Source organism: Typopeltis vanoorti, chromosome 6, assembly GCF_054136105.1.
Source record: "Typopeltis vanoorti isolate ZY-2024b chromosome 6, IOZ_Tvanoo_1.0, whole genome shotgun sequence".
Lineage (NCBI taxonomy): Eukaryota > Metazoa > Arthropoda > Arachnida > Uropygi > Thelyphonidae > Typopeltis > Typopeltis vanoorti.
In genome coordinates this window covers 5,297,778-5,315,543 of record NC_143554.1, presented here as the reverse complement: position 1 = coordinate 5,315,543, position 17,766 = coordinate 5,297,778, and the positions used below count along the sequence as shown (strand labels likewise).

The following is a 17,766-nucleotide window of genomic DNA, read 5'->3' as shown; positions in this document are numbered from 1 at the left end:
CCTTTCTTCACCCATTGTGTTTAAGTGGTCAATACCACCTCAGATTAGCCCTGCTGACACATTCTTGAATGCTAATAATGTCAAATTCCTTTTTATTATCTTCATTTTTAATATGATTCTGCCATTGATACCACCAGTTCGCTCTCCTATTTTTCTCAGTATCCTCATATCTCTGGTCTCTAGTCTTTGATCAAGTGATTTATTTCTAACCCAATTCTCAAATAAATAACTTAAAACTGGTTTGAACACTATCTTGTATACTGCTAGGTTGGTGTTTTGGCTAATTTCTCTCTTATTCCATATAAACTTATTCATCTGGCTACCCACCATATCAGCTTTGCTTATTCTGTTGTCTGTTTCCAAATTTAACTTGCCATCTTCACTAAATAGCTGAAATGTTTTACTTGTTTGATAGGATCTCCATTCAGAACGCAGCTGAAGTTTTCTATGCCCCTGACTATTTTCATAGTTTTTGGTCTTTTCAATGCTAGTTTTCATGCCAAATTTGTTATGGCTGTTATTCAGTTGTTAGAGAATCCTGGAGACTTGCACTAGATGTATTGAGGAGTTCAACATCTGCATAAAGCAAAGTGCCCAAGTTTTGCATCCACAATTCTGATATCAGGGGCCTAATGCTACTTTCTTTCAGAATGTAATCCATATAGATGATGAATAAAAGTGGAAATAATGTGCATCCTTGTCTTTTCCTTGAGTTTACATCAAACAATCCTCCTGTATTTCCTTCAATTCTGACTTACATCTTAAATATAGACCATGTTGTCTGTATAGTGTTCCATTTACTTCACATAATTGTAGTTTTTTGGAAATCTTTTCTCTGGGGATCTTGTTGTATGCCCTTTCCAGATCTATAAAAGTAAATTATAGATCTTTTTCATATTCTCACAATTTCTCATCTGTTTGTGTTAAAGTGAAAAGAAGTACATTGTGTACTTCTAAGACACTTTTGACGGAGACACTTCTTGGTCTCTTTCTTGCAATTTTGGCATCAAACACCTATTTTGGTAACCTTTCCTTACCCATTATATTTAAATGACCAATAACACCTTAGCTCTGCTGAATGCTAACAATGTTAAGATCTTTTCTAATATCTTCATTTTTAATATGAGTTTGCCATTGTTGCCAAGTGCTCATTCTCCTAATTTTATTTACAACTCTCATATTGAGGTCTATATTCTTTGATCGAGGCTTGAAGTTTTTATTTATTTAGTGCTTTATTTCTGAAAAACTCTCAAATTCACAACTGCAAACTGATTTGAACACTGTCCTATATACTGTTAGTTTATTGTTTTGGCTAATTTCTCTCTTATTCCATATAAATTTATCCAACTGGCTCCACACCATACCAGTTTTGCTTATTCTGTTGTCTATTTCCAGATTTAACCCTCCTTCACTAAAAAACTGTTCATAAATAACCGAAATATTTTACTTGTTCTGTAGGTTGTCTATTGAAAATGCAGCTGAAGTTTTTTATTTTCATGCCTATTTTCATAGTTTTGGTCTTTTTTTTATTGTCGATTTTCATGCCAAATTTATTACATCTAAGAGGAGCCCTGGAGACTTGCACTGGATGTGTTTAGGAATACATCATTCACTTTCTACTCAAAATCATCAGTTATCCAAATTTCCACAAGCTGATTAATCCATATTTGTGGTTGTAATCTTTAAAAATAGTATTTGTCCTTAGGTTGAGGACAGTGTTGATGATGAATAAGAGTGGAGATAATGTGCATCCTTGTTTTACACTGATTTTCCATCAAGCCATCTTCCTGTATATCTTAATTTCTAATGGTGACTTACAACTTAAATATAGAACTATATATTGCTTTGTATAATGTTCCATTCACCTCATATAATTGTAGTGTTTGGAAAAAACTCTTCTCTGGGCACTTTGTATGTCTTTTCCAGATCTACAAAACTTATGTACAGATTCTTGTGATATTTCCATGATTTCTCAACTATTTGCCATAAAGTGAAAAATACGATCTCGACAACCTCTGTTTGGTCTGTACCTAGCATGTTCTTCTCCCACTTTCTCTTTCAAAATTTTTCTCAACCCCTTTTTTAAGTATGCTTGTATAAATAAACACCTCACCCAGAACATGAACACTTTGACCTCGTTAAAGGTCAAAAATGGTCTGTGTAGTGGCTCCTCCCATAAAATGCATAGCATTATACATGTCCTTAAGGATATATGCATTGCATTATGGGATACTAAGGCAATTGATGTGTAGTCATTAACCTTTATATACACAAAGAGCCCAGTTGTGAAGTGACTTCACATGCAAACTTTGTTTTCTTATACTTAGGTAAAGATGAAACCAAGAATATAATTTCTTGGAATCTTTAATTTATACTTTGAAAGACTTAAATTATCTCTAGAGCAGTGTTTCCAGACTAGATAAAATAAACAAAACTACAAAAAAAATATATATGAGGGTGTCTGCTGAAAAGTTCTGATAATCACCATAAAGGAATTGAGGTGGAACCATGTAACTATTCAACATATTCCCATGAAGTGTTATACACTTGTTTGCAACACTGCTGCAACATTTGCAATCCTCTGAGAAAAAAAGTCTTTCCCTTGTTGCACAAACCAGTCTTCAGCTGCAGATGTGATTCATCATCTGTGTTAAATTTTGTTCCTTTCAAGTGTTTCTTTAAATTTGGGGATAGGAAATAGGCAGATGGTGCCAGTTCTGGTGAATAAGGTGGGTAAGGCAGACAGTGAAAGCCTAAGTTGTGTATTGTCTGTTGGGTTTCATGAGCAATGTGAGCAGATATGTTGTCCCTGCAAAAGCAACATGGCTCTGCTCAGTTTCCTGCAGTGTTTTTCCTTCGGTATCTCCTTCAATTCCTTCAGAGCTGTTGAATAAACTGCTGCTTTAACAGTTTCACCTCTTTTTTTTTTTTTTTTTTTTTTGAGGCACTTGGCAAGGACTACACCATCCATATCACAAAAGGCAATGGCAAGAACCTTTCTTGTTGACTTTTTGGTTTGGAACTTCTTTGTCCATGGAGAACCTTTGTGTTTCCACTCCATTGACTTCTTTGGTCTGGGTTATAGTGATGAAGCCATGTCTCATTAGCAGCTGAAAAATTTGCACCTGATTTCTCAAAATGACCCCAAATCCCTTGAGATGACTGCATACATTCTCTCTTTTGATTCAAACATTTGTGGATCCACTTTGCTGAAAGCTTGTGTATGTCCAGATGTTGGTGGATAATGATGCCGACTTGTTCCATAGATATCACCAGAATCTTTTGGCTGGTATTTGTCTATCATCAAGGATCATGGCATGCATTGCATCAATGTTTTCAGGTGTAATTTCTGTGGAAAGTCTTCCTGACCTGGGGGGGGGGGGGCATCTGTTGTCTCTGGATGTTTCCAGAGAACTTGGCCACCCATCTGGCAACTGTTGGATATGCTGAGGCACAATCCCTTAAAGTCTCACACAAAGTTTGGTGAATCTCAGTTGCAGACCTTTTTTGCAGTACAAAAACTTCATGATGGCCCTTGCCTCTATGGCTTGGAATTTCTTCAAAACTTCTGACATGTCTTCTTCTTCTTATATATCCTAAAAGAAAAAGAACAGATTATTACATTTTGAGGAAAGATGGGGTTTTAAGGGTTTTTAAGATATGCTCTTTCTTGTGGTTATATCATTTGCTTTAAGGGTTTTAAGATATCTTCTTTCTTGTGGTTATATCAGTTGCTTTGATATCATTTTTGTTCTAGGTGTTTATCAGAACTTTTCAGTCCCTCCCCCCCCCCTGTAAAAAAGGGAGGTTGATTAGAAATAAAACACTGGATCAAAAACTAGAGACCACTGATATGAGATTTCTGAGAAAGATTAGAGGAGTGAACGGATGGCATCAATGGCAGTGTCATATTAAAAATGAGGATATTTAGAAAGAACGTGACATTGTTAGCATTCAGGAAAGTTTTAGCAGAGCTAATCTCAGATAGTATAGCACTTAAACAGAAAGGGAGAGGGAAGACCTAGAGGAAGATCTAGGTGGATTGATATAGTAAAAACTGTCTTAGAAGATATAAATATAAGGTAGATAATATTGGATTCTTGACAGATACCAGGTTAATTTGGAGGAAATTTGTCAACAGGAAGTGAATAATAATGTAACTTTTTCATGTAATACTATCAATATTCTGTACCCCCACACCCTGAGGGTACATTCAGGAATTTGATGATGATGATGAAAAATATATGAAATTGATAAAAACAATGAAAAAAATGCTTGGCCTACCCAGAATACAAATGTACTATAGGTTTACAAATAAGTTTTCATGGATAGAAATCATATAATAAAAAAAAAAGCAATAAAAAAATTACTTCAGGCATCTCCTTATCTTACTGAAGATATCCTTATCTTCATTTATCATTATCATCTTTGATTCCTTTTAGTATTCTTTCTTCCATTTCTAAACTTTTCAAGGGCCTCTAGAACATTTTGCAACTGTCTTGATATTTATTTTTTATATTCTTACCAAAGTCTTCCCATGACGTTTGCTTTGCTACTTTTACACATAGCCTAGCTCTGTTACAATTTTCTCTGTATTCTTTTTAGGGAATCTGCCAACTTTTAATTAAATTGAGAAAGTTTAAGATGATCATTTTTGTTTTGGTTCATATGATGAATACAGGCTTTCCTTTTGATAGTCTTTTTGATAAAAATTGACTTTTCTTTAAAACAAAGTTTTACAGAAAAAAGAAAGGCTAGACATAGTGAATGCTGTATCTAGTAGATATGTGGTGTGATTGGCAAAACCTGAATTATCAAAATCATGGAACTGGATGTAATCTTGTTTATATTCAATTTATGGAGTCAATCACTGTTTGGCATAAAAATTTTCATAATAAAATTTTACGTTTTGACCTTTACATTGGGATCATCTTCAGGAATATATATATATATATATATATATCTGTATAACATTATGGCAGTTAACAATATACCATAGTATTTTCCATAATGTCTTATGGATCAAATGCCTTAAAGATGTGCAGAACAACCATTTGTGAATCCCCGAACTTTTTTATGGCATTTGTCCAAAGGTCAGTGGTTTACCATCCTTGTTGGCCAAGCGGTTAGCATATTGCGGTTTTTAATCCCACTGTCAGCATGGGTATGAGACCACAATCTTGCTTATTGGAGAACTAATTTGGCTTGAAAAAGTTCCTGTTTTGTCTTTAGATCAGTATTTCCAGATAATGTAAAAAATAAATTACAAAAAAAAAAAAAAATCTTAGTCCACCTATGCCTACCAATGTACTATAGGTTTATAACATTTTGTAGGTGGAGTCAAAAAAGATCTCTTATTAATTGACAGCAGCAGAATACATTCTTGTGATTGTTACTATTCTTAGTAATGCATTGAATATTGGCTAATTTTCAAGCTGTAGGATAGGTATCAGTGGAAAGAGGGAATAAAAAGATGACATGGACTATTAGTTATTCTCAGACACAAATCTTCGGAATATTTAGAGCTATCAGGACCAAGAGATTTTGTTATCCATAAGATTCTTCTGATCTCTTTCTTGTGAAAAGTCATGGAGTGTGTTGAATGCATTTTGTTTGTAATGGTAGGGCATTTATCAGTAAAATCAGTCAAGAACTGGAGGCATGGTAAGAAGACTGGGATTAGTTTTCAGTGAGTAATAATGCAGTGGAATCATCAGAATGCAAAAGAGGTGGACACAGGGTTGGATGAAAATTATATCTAGTTGCATTGACAAGGGACTAGAAAGTATGACAGAGTTTTCTCTTGGCTGTAGTATTGGAAAGAGAAGTCTGTAGAATTGGAATTCTGTTTGTTGCATATAAATATGAGCACTTGAATTGTCTAAATATCTTATTTAAAAAAAAAAAAAGAGTTAATTGAAGTTGTGCTGCATGCATAATTTAAGAACAGATTAATTTCTCTGGAGAAAGATAACCAATAGAGTAATGTTTGGTGGTAGATATTGTTGCTTAACTCTTAAACAATATTTTGTATCCATGTTTCATGAGTTATTTTATTTATTTTTTAGGTGAGAAGATTTGAAGCCCTTCTAAATAAATGCAAAGAGACTATAAAAGGAAACAAGGATCGGTATCGTCAGCTGATGCAAGATAAAAATAAAGTTTCTCTACTGCTTGAAGAAAAGTCTAAAGAACTTCAAGATATGCAGGTATTTTTAATAATTATGTACATATTTAAATGATAGTATTTTTTTATTAGCTTTGGTTTGGTATTCAGTTTAACTTCAATAACAGCTGCACATAAATAACTTGCTTTATTTATCACATGGTATGCAAAACAAACAATTTTTTTCATTTAAAAAAACGGGTATTTCTTATAAAAATTAGGGTTTTATCCTGAGAGTCTGAGGCCAGCATTTGAAATAATAGAATATCAGGGATAAAAAATGCAAAAATTTGAGATGTACTAAATAAATTTACTGCAAATCCAAGTGTAGTTTAAAGTAAATGGTATGCAGTGCATCAATCAAATTCACTGTTTTTTTTTTAATTTCAGAAAACAGTAATTTAAATTTACTTATTCCATCTTACATAAGGAAAGTACAAATTATAATTTAAAAGATGCACTCTGAGAACATATCTCACATTGCTTAATTCCATTAATCCTATATATTTTTAAAGGGCATTAACATTAATGCCTACTTTTATCGTACAGTATATAAGCACAAACTCTACATTTAGGTGCTGATATTTCATTGGATTCAAGCCACTGTCTTCAAAGCACAAAAGCACTTGTCAAAAAAAAAAAAAAAAAAAAAAAAAAAACTTGAGTGTCTGCAATTAGTAATTAGTGAGCAGTTCAGATGTAATGGAAGAAGTGAGAACTAAACTTTTAGACACTTGTCCTTTGATATGTAGAAAATATCAAAGGACAAGCACTGAAATTTTAGTTCTGAAAGGTATATTAGAATAAGTATCAGAATTTCCATTCATATTGGGAGTTGGATGGTTCTGGCAGCCCATTCTGTAAAAACTGCCACAATGCAAAACATCATGTCTCGATAGAAGAGAAATAAAGCCCAGGTGGTCTCAATATGTCCAGAACGGCGGTGTCAGGGTGATGTAGCAGGCCCTGCAGCATCATCAGTCAGTGACTGCTATAAAGAAGCTCCACACAGAAATTGCTTGAAGATTTCTACTTGGAATGCAAGAGGTTTGAATAAACCTGCGAAGTTGGCTAATGTGATGAGAGAAATGGAGAGACTGAATATTGGTATATTGGGAATAAGTGAAACCTTTTATAAGGATTTGTTGGACTTTGAGTTGAAACTTCCAAATAAGACATATAAATTATATAATTCAAGTGGAGAAATATCAAGGAGAGGTGTGGCGTTCATTGTGGAGAAGAAAATTAGTAATAAAATCACTTATGTAATTAAAAAATCAGAGTAATTGCAATTCTAGTGAATGCCAAGCCTAGAGATATGCTTATCATTCACATATATGCTCCTACAGAAGAGAATGAAGAAGCAGATGCTGATAACATGTATGATGAAATAGAGTGGTGGATAAAGGTAGTTGGAGGCAAGAAAAATAGTTATTTGTGTTATGGGTGACTGGAATGCAAAAATTGGATCAGAGAGAACATCTACACATGTGGGAATTATCCTGCACTTGGAATTAAGAATGAGAGAGGAAAAAAATTAGTTGATTTCTGTAACAAACGCAATCTCATAACTAACACTTATTTTGAACAAAAACCAACAGCAAGATACACCTTGGAAAGTCCTAATGGAAGATACAAAAATCCGACTATATTGTGATTAGTAAGGTTACTTCAATGGAATATAGAACTCAGTGTCATGCTAAGTGCTGACTGTGGATCTGATCTTAGACTAGACCTAATGATAAGTTTTAAAAGAGGTAAACCGTGAGTAGACATATCGGTACACAATAAATAACAGAAAAAACTCACGTAGAAAGATTATTTATTAGTATAATTTTCGCCTGTGTGTCACAGGCATCTTCAGTACATTAAGCTCAAAATTAAACACTAACTGACAATGCCAAAAAGCGCCACCTAAGTAGCTAGTGTAAGATAACTAAAAAGGTCAATAACTTTCCTAAAAAAAAAAAAAAAATTAATACAATAAAAAGTTAGGAAAGATTAGCTGATTTGTAAAGTACTATCTCCCATAAAGGGGATAGACGTAAGTCGTCGGATCTGTTTAAGTTAGGAGAATGAAGTAGAGTTTCACATGTTTCTTTATAAAGGCGTTCCATGAGAAACTGACTTTTGTGAAGAACTCTTGTCTTTCTCCAACGAACTCTGTGTCTAGTGAAGATGGCATGTTCAGAAAGTCCAGACTTTTCAGGTCTAAAGTGTTCAATATAAGATTGGTGTTCTTCTAGCCGAATAGAGGCAGATCTTCCCGTTTGTCCGAAATAAGATAATCCACAAGAGCACGGAATCTGGATGATTAAGATGTGGAAGCTTGTCCTTAGGAGAAGTGAGAAAGGTGAAGATTTTTCTAAACGGTCGAAAGGCAACAAAAATATTCAGTGGTTTTAAAACTTTTGCTATACGTTCACTGATGCCTTGTACATAAGGGATAGTAATGCGCGTTATTTCCTCTGTGTTTGAAGAGGAAGACATATTAAAACTACTCAAAGTTCTTTTAATGAAGCAATTCTTATAACCATTAGATAGAAAGGAAGAAGTTATGTATTGTAGTTCTTTCTGTAAAAGATCGTCTGTAGAACAAAAGGAGCGGGCCCGATGAACCAGTGTTTTAATAGTTCCTGCCTTTTGACTGGGATGGTGATGAGATTCCGCATGGATATAATGGCCTGTATGAGTCTTCTTTCTATAAACTGAGAAATGTAGGTTACCATCTGGTTGGCGAAGAATTAGAAGATCTAAAAAGGCTAACTGCTTATTTGATTCTACTTCTATTCTAATGAAGATGCATTATCTTCATTCCATGTAGATAATGTATCTACATGGAATGAAGATCAAAAGAAAAAACTTAAAACCTTCTTCGGTCGTCCACCTAGATTGTATGGTCTTCTGAAAGTTCATAAACCAGGCATTCCGTTGAGACCAGTCGTAGATTGTATAGGTTGCCCCACTTACAAAATCTCAAAATTTTTATCTAATTTACTCTCCTCTTCAACTAGAAGAACTGATACTTATATAAAAAATACTTTGGATTTCAAAAATAAAATTTCAGATCTTCATTTGGACGTTTCTGATATCATGATCAGTTTAGATGTTGTTTCTTTATTTACAAATGTGCCTCTTTCGGAAAGTATTGAATTACTACAATAAAAAACAGGAATATTTTTTATTGTAGTTTGTATTTTTACAATTGTCTTTGTATTGTATTTTTACAATGTCCGAAGGAAACAGGAATTTCCTTCGGACATTGTAAACGTATTTGATTTTGTAATAAATTCTGGTTATTTTTCCTTTAAAAATAAGTTGTATCAACAAATTGAAGCAACAGCAATGGGTAATCCTCTTTCTCCTGCTATCTCCAATTTCTTTATGGAACATTTTGAACAACGTATCTTTGACAATATTTCTCCCAGACCTACGCATTGGTTCAGATATGTCGATGACATTTTTGCTGTATGGAATGGCTCTTCTGATGAACTTCAACAATTTTTCACTAAGTTAAACGCATTTCATCCTAGGATCAAGTTTACCCTAGAAGTAGAATCAAATAAGCAGTTAGCCTTTTTAGATCTTCTAATTCTTCCCCAACCAGATGGTAACCTACATTTCTCAGTTTATAGAAAGAAGACTCATACAGGCCATTATATCCATGCGGAATCTCATCACCATCCCAGTCAAAAGGCAGGAACTATTAAAACACTGGTTCATCGGGCCCACTCCTTTTGTTCTACAGACGATCTTTTACAGAAAGAACTATAATACATAACTTCTTCGTTTCTATCTAATGGTTATAAGAATTGCTTCATTAAAAGAACTTTGAGTAGTTTTAATATGTCTTCCTCTTCAAACACAGAGGAAATAACGCGCATTACTATCCCTTATGTACAAGGCATCAGTGAACGTATAGCAAAAGTTTTAAAACCACTGAATATTTTTGTTGCCTTTCGACCGTTTAGAAAAATCTCCACCTTTCTCACTTCTCCTAAGGACAAGCTTCCACATCTTAATCATCCAGGTGTCTACCAGATTCCGTGCTCTTGTGGATTATCTTATTTCGGACAAACGGGAAGATCTGCCTCTATTCGGCTAGAAGAACACCAATCTTATATTGAATACTTTAAACCTGAAAGGTCTGGACTTTCTGAACATGCCATCTTCACTAGACACAGAGTTCATTGGAGAAAGACAAGAGTTCTTCACAAAAGTCAGTTTCTCATGGAATGCCTTTATAAAGAAACATGTGAAACTACTTCATTCTCCTAACTTAAACAGATCTGATGGCTTACGTCTATCCCCTTTATGGGAGATAGTACTTTACAAATCAGCTAATCTTTCCTAACTTTTTATTGTATTAATTTTCTTTCTTTTCTTTTTTTTTTTTTTTTAGGAAAGTTATTGACCTTTTTAGTTATCTTACCACAGCTACTTAGGTGGCACTTTTTGGAATTGTCAGTTAGTGTTTAATTTTGAGCTTAATGTACTGAAGATGCCTGTGACACACAGGCGAAAATTATACTATTAAATAATCTTTCTACGTGAGTTTTTTCCGTTATTTATTGTGTACTGATAGTCCTAATGATAATAAATATTCATCTGAAATCAATAAAAATTAAAAGGAAACCAACCCATAAATAGGATTTAGAGGCTACAGAATGCAACAGTAAAATCAAAATTTAATGAAAATGTTTCATAACTACTGGTTGCACAATTACAAAATGAATGCATTTTGTAATTGTGCAACCAGTAGTTATGAAACAAACTACAAACAGCTATCATAACTTCGCTAAGAACAACAGCAAACATGAAGAAAGGAAGAATAAACCATGGATAATGCAAGAAGTAATTGACCTTGCCGATGAAAGAAGAGCATAGAAAAGAAGAGCAAATGAAGAAGAAAGATTAAGATATAAATCAGTGGATAAGAGAATCAAACAATTATGCAGGAGATTGAAAGAACAATGGATAAATAACCAATGCATTGAGATAGAAGTGTTACAAAAAAAAGAACAAAACCAGAGAAGCATTCCTGAAAGTGAAAGAACTTAATGGAAAAGTAAAATGAACACAATCTAATAACATCAAGGACAAAGATGGAAACATGATCATTGATAATGAAAAGACAAATGAAAGATAGGCCAAATATTTATCAAATCTCTATGATGATGAAGAGAACATGATTGATGATTTGCAACACCTTAGTTGTTATGTGCAGCAGATACCACTCTACCTACAAGAAATGAGATACAACACATAATCAAGAATCTTCTTAATAATAAATCACCGGTGTGATAGTATTTTTGCAGAACTGCTGAAAGCTTAGTGGACACCATTCAGCAAATCTATAAAACAATAGAATTACCTGAATCTTTTACAAAATTGGTCTGCATACCAATTCCAAAAAAAATTATGCCCAAAATTGTGAGGATTATAGGACTGTGAGCCTAATCTCTCATGCATCTAAAATCATTTTAACCAGAGAAATTGAAAGAGTCTTAACTGGCAAACTAAGTGAGCAACAGACTTTAGAAGAGGAATGGGAACTATTAATATTATCCTACAAATAACTATTAATATTAACTGACTAATTAATATTAATTAACTATAACTATTAATATTAACTACAAATATTACTAGAAAGATCTCTTGAAAGGAACAAGAACATATACAAGTAACCCTCATATAATGCAGATGTTAGGTTCTGCAGAAATGCCGCGTTATATAAATCGTGTTATGCGAGTCTCAGATCACATAGAAAAAGTAGGGTTATGTTCTGAAATTGTTTTTTTTTAATTTTATTTTTTTATTTTTAAATTATGTAAACGACACATTCAACAAAAAAAATTTTATTTAATTCAGGTAATTCATGTAAGTTAAAAAACTTATAAACTATGAAACAAATACATAATATAAAAATTACAAATTTTACTTAAACTTCATTGCACATAATGCATAAATGTTTTAGGCAAAATAAAACAGTGCATATTTTAATCTTTCATAGCACAAGGATTGGTTAATAAACACTGGTTTTGTCATGTAATCACCTGATGCATTACTACAAAACAGTAGAGTAATTCTATCTTTGGAAACTTTGAATCCAGGAGCTGATCTTTCATTTTTCGAAATATAGGTGCGTTTTTCCAATTTTTTCCAATATAACCCAGATTCATTCACATTGAACACCTGGTCTGCACTATAAATGTTTATAAACTGTGAGAGTTTTTTGTTTAATAAGATTTCCATCCATGGGAATTTTCTTTTGAGGTGCAATCTTCTTTTGAAATCATTAGAGATTTCTCCATTTTTGCATTAGATTATTGCATACACGAGCAACGCGCTTTGCACTTATCGTTGACCCAGCAATAAACACTTTCTCAGATTTTATGTTCATTTTGTGTGATTGTTCAAATTGTTGATTCATTTAAATTCAAAGTCCCTGCAAAAACTCCTGTTTTTTTTCTCCATTTTTCAACCGATCCAAGAATTTGAATATTTTTCTTCAAGAGAAATGAATTTTGTTTTCAATGTTGGTTTTCCTTTTGTTGCAGTTTGTGGCCATTACTATAAAAATAAATTTTTTACATAAAAAATGCATTACATATTAATTATGTATGTAACTCACCAGAAAATAAAGTGCTCAGCTGGAGATTAACACACTTATGATTTTTAATGCTCTTTCCTGGCAGAAAACGAAGACAATTTTCAACAATAATTACTTTATACGGTAAACAATTGACGTACATGCGTGCTAAAGGGTATTTCCCCTAATATAAATTCACTACTTATAACTACATGCACGATACGGGTAGACACAAATTTAACGAAGATAAAATTTGATTTTCAAGTTGCATGGTGAAAATCATATCAAAACATAAAGGGTTACTACAATTTGTAGACTGTGTTTTTATCGGAATCGTGTTGTATAAGTACCGCGTTCAACAAGGGTTACTACAATTTTAGACCGTGTTATATCGAAGCCGCATTGCATAAGTACCTCATTATATGAGGGTTACCTGTGCACATGCTTCATAGACTTTCAGAAAGTCTTCAATCAAGTAAAACACAATAAGCTGTTTAATATTCTAGAAAAATTAGACTTAGAAGATCATGGACATAAATTTATAAAAATGATTTACTCCAAACAAAAAATGCAACTGTTTCTCTGAGACTTCTGAAGTAAAAAAAAGGAGTTAGCCAGGGCTGCATCCTTTCACCAAATCTATTTAATATTTACGCTGAGACAGTGATGAAAAAGATTGAAAAAACAGAATATAGAAATCGGTATCAGTGGTATAAATATGACAATCTTAGATATGCTGATGATATCATTCTAATTGCAGACAACAGAAACAAATTAATCAAATTACTGCACCTACTAATTGAAGAAGGTAAAGATTTTGGCCTACATTTAAATGCAAAAAAAACCCAATTTATCAGAGTTGCAAAAGAAAATAGATCCGAGTCAGAAATATTAATAAACAACATAAAAATTGACCATACAACAGAATACAAATATTTAGGTACCTATTTTGCTGTTGGAAAACAAGATAAAGAAATAAAAATGAGAAGTGCAATAGCTAAAGATGTCTTCAGAAAAATAAAGATTTGCTCAGAAGTTCTGTGGGTATAGAGACAAAAGAAGAGAATGATAAGAACATTAGTTTGGGCAGTTTTCACATATGGCAGTAAGACCTAGGTAATCAAGAAGAGAGGCCTTTGAAATGTTGCTACACAAGAGCACTGAAAATCTCATGGACAGAGCACATGACAAATGCAGAGGTATTATAGAGAATATTTTATTGCAGGAAATGATCCAGAGAAAGATGAAACTAGTAGGACATGCATTGAGGGGATCAGCAGGACAGAGGACACTTAACAGTTTTAGAAGGAAAGATTATAGGAAGAGGATCAAGAGGTGGAAAAAAGGACATGGATTAATGACATAAGATAATGGACATGATCATGTGACTATGCTGAAACAAAAAAGAAGAGCTGCCAACAGCGAGGACTGGAAGGACATGCTACTGCACCCTCACATTGAGGAAGCTACATGATGATCAGAATTTCAGGTAAATTAATGTATCCATACATGTTCATATTAGAAAAACATCATTGCTAATGCTAAAATAGTCTCTCATATTTGTAATGACTTCTATGTAGCATATTTTCTTCAATTAATTCTCTGTTAAAGAACTGTCTGAAGTGTGGTCTGCTCATCCTGACTTGTCATAATGATGTGTATTTATTTCTTATGCAGCTTTTCTTATCTGTCGAAAGTAATCTAACTTGCAGACACTTCACACACCCCTAGGATGCGACAGAGGAAAGAATTATTCTTTATAGCACTATGACATTGCATGTTGTAGTGTGCAGATTATATTGTTGTAGCAATACCTCTAGTTTTGATGTGGTGTTATATGGCTTGTGGAAAGTGGGTGGTGGGTATTTTATCTTTTTACAGTGCTCATAGTCCTGAGCTAAAATATGTGGCATAGATAATCAAGTGGTAAAAGCAGTCATTTGAACTGATCTAACTGTGTAACTAATATGTTGACAACACATTAGTTACACATCTTTCAAATGATTCAGAATGTGTCCAAACAGCAGATGCTTTGGACACCTCTTCCTGGGTGAATTGTGTGTGTGTGAGAGAGAGAGGTGGGGACATTTATATAATTTTGCATCGCTGAATTGAAGCCTTTTGGGTCTTTATTTTAGTAAATACACCTCTCCGATGCTTCGACTTCCTTAGCACTGAGAGTTTGCTCTCTTAGGTTTCTGTCTGGTCTCTGATGAAAACCAACGAGTTTGAAACAGCTGTCAGAGTAGTGAAACCTTATCAAAATGGACTAATAGGAGGCGAATATACAGGCACTTTGAGTGTGTGCTTCCTGTTAGGTTCGGCTGGGGCAACTCGTCGTATGGCGGCGGTGTATTCCTGCAAAACTCTCTGGTCAAATTTCAAATATGAAACTTTTATAGTTTCTGTATTTGGATTTGAAATGATGTTGGATTTAATATCCACTTAATATATATCATTTTGATGTTAAATGTAATACTGTTTTGTTTTTGGTATGGTAATATTTTCATTTGAAAATAAAATTTGCTGATGTTTCATTTTCATTGATCCTACTTCTATAAATTATGCTGCCCTAAAAATTCTTTGAAAATAGATGGTGACGTGATCTTATTTATATACAGTGAAGTGACTCTTGAAAATGTATTTATGCCTGTATACTGTCATAAAAGTATGATTATGACATAAAAAGACTGTTTAGTGCCAAAAAAATATCAAGTTTCAGTTAAGTGTTACTTTTTTTTTTATATTGTCTGCTCTCTTTTCTTTTTTATGAATTTAAAAAAAATTTAAACCTCTCATGATATTAAAATAACCGTTAATGCATGCACCTTTTCATGTTTGCATATAGAGGCTTGTTAAAGAAACAGGGTCGATGGTTCAGAGCCTGGATAACTGAGAAGAGATCTCCACATAGCATTTTAAGGGTTGTGAAGAACTGACCAGGGTTTCTGCCCTTATGTCCAATCCTGACCTTCTTGTGGTGCATCCCATTAGGTAGATACCTAGGTGGATATGATCAAACTAGCCAATCAAATTGAATTCTGTACTGGTAAATGGTTGGTAAATGATATGATTCACACAGGTGTTAATAACAATGGGGATATGCCATATATTCCCAATGTTATTAAGATATTCCTTGCATGAGGAAAATGCAAGGACTCACAGAGGAGATGGGCAGCCTTCTGAGGGGATGGTGCAGAACATCAGTAGAATGAAAGTGACGGAGGCCATGAAGAGGATGAGGAATGGAAAAGCGGTGGGCCCCGACAGAATTCCAGTGGAGGCATGGAAGGCACTGGGGGAAGAGGGAATTGACCTGCTGTGGGACCTGTTCATGAAAGTTTGCCAACAGGAAAATATACCCGAGGAATGGAGGGAGAGTACTCTTGTTCCCGTCTACAAGGGTAAAGGGGATGCACAAGTCTGTAAAAATTACAGAGAAATAAAGTTGGTGTCCCACACAATGAAGATCCTAGAAAGGGTTCTTGATGGTAGATTGAGGGAGGAGGTGGAGATTGCAAAGGAACAATTTGGCTTCATGCCTGGTAGATCAACAACAGATGCTATCTTTGGGTTACGACAGATGATGGAAAAATATCGAGAGAAACAAAGGGAGCTACATCTGGTATTTATTGATCTGGAGAAAGCATACGATAGAGTGCCAAGGCAAGAAGTCTGGAGGTGTCTGAGGGAGAAGAAGGTGCCGGAGAAATATGTCAGGTTGGTGCAGGAAATGTACAGAAATGTGAAGACAAGTGTTCGGACCTGTTTGGGACAGACAGAAAGTTTTCAAGTAAAAGTTGGCTTGCATCAAGGGTCAGCATTAAGTCCGTTTCTGTTTAATATTGTGATGGAGGTGGTAACAGAGGAGGTGAGAGAAGATGCACCTTGGACAATGTTGTATGCAGATGACATCTTGCTGTGTGTAGATTCAAGAGAAGAAGCGGAAACTAAACTGGAAAGATGGAGAAAAGTACTGGAAGAGAGAGGTATGAGACTGAGCAGAAGTAAGACAGAGTATATGTGTTGCGCAGTGGGCGGTGGCCAGGAGACAGACCTGGAGCTGGAAGGAAATGTCATCAGGAAGGTGAGAGACTTTAGATACTTAGGTTCGACAGTGGAAGAAGATGGAGGAGGTGAGAAGGAAGTGGGATGCAGGATACAAGCAGGTTGGAGGAACTGGAGGGAGATGGCTGGAGTGTTATGCGATAAGAGGGTGCCGATCATTCTGAAAGGTAAAATTTATAGGACAGTAGTGAGGCCAGCTATGACATATGCTATAGAAACTGTGGCCCTGAGGAAAAATAACATTAGCAGGATGGAAGTAGCAGAGATGAGAATGCTTAGGTGGATGTGCGGTGTGACCAGAAAGGATCATCTGAGAAATGACTATGTCAGGGGGAACAGTGAAAGTTACGAACTTAGGAGCGAAAATACAGGAGGCAAGGTTGAGATGGTTTGGTCATGTGATGAGGAGGGAGGACGAATATGTGGGAAGAAGGGTCATGCAGATGGATGTGCAAGGAAGGCGGAAGCGTGGGCGGCCAAAGAAGAGATGGAGGGAACTGGTAGAAGAGGACTTGAAGATGAAGAACTTGGATGTGGTGACAGCCCAAGACAGGAAGGTGTGGAGGAGACTCATAACAAACAGTAACCCCATTAAGTGGGAGAAGCTGCAGAAGAAGAAGAAGAAGATTAAGATATTCCTGTCATACACCTGATTTATTATTATTGCAGCCTCCATGGAGTCTTTATCATACTGAAACTTAAAATCCTTAACACTCTCTGCATTAACAACATATTTTGGTAATGTGTTCCATTCACTCACAATTCTTAATGCAAAAAATCTACTCCTCACACCCCCTCCTCACCACAATCCTACACAACTTCCAGGGATGACTTCTGGTTTTTTGCCTCTTGCCTTCTACTCATTTTGTAATCCCCCCCCCCCCTCTGGATTAATCTGATAAAAATCCTTCACTAACTTAAACGTCTTGATCAGTTCACC

The 17,766-nt window shown here is 34.7% G+C and overlaps 1 protein-coding gene across 3 annotated transcripts in view; it reads left to right on the top strand.

Annotated features, from left to right (window-relative positions):
• Nucleotides 1–17,766, top strand: part of LOC150105258 (uncharacterized) — a 560,407-nt gene that overhangs the window by 134,294 nt on the left and 408,347 nt on the right. For all 3 annotated transcript variants that reach the window (XM_090394016.1, XM_090394015.1, XM_090394017.1), the window contains exon 8: nucleotides 6,069–6,209. In XM_090394016.1, coding sequence (XP_090250142.1) covers nucleotides 6,069–6,209 — 141 coding nt within the window. The remainder of the gene's footprint in view (nucleotides 1–6,068; nucleotides 6,210–17,766) is intronic.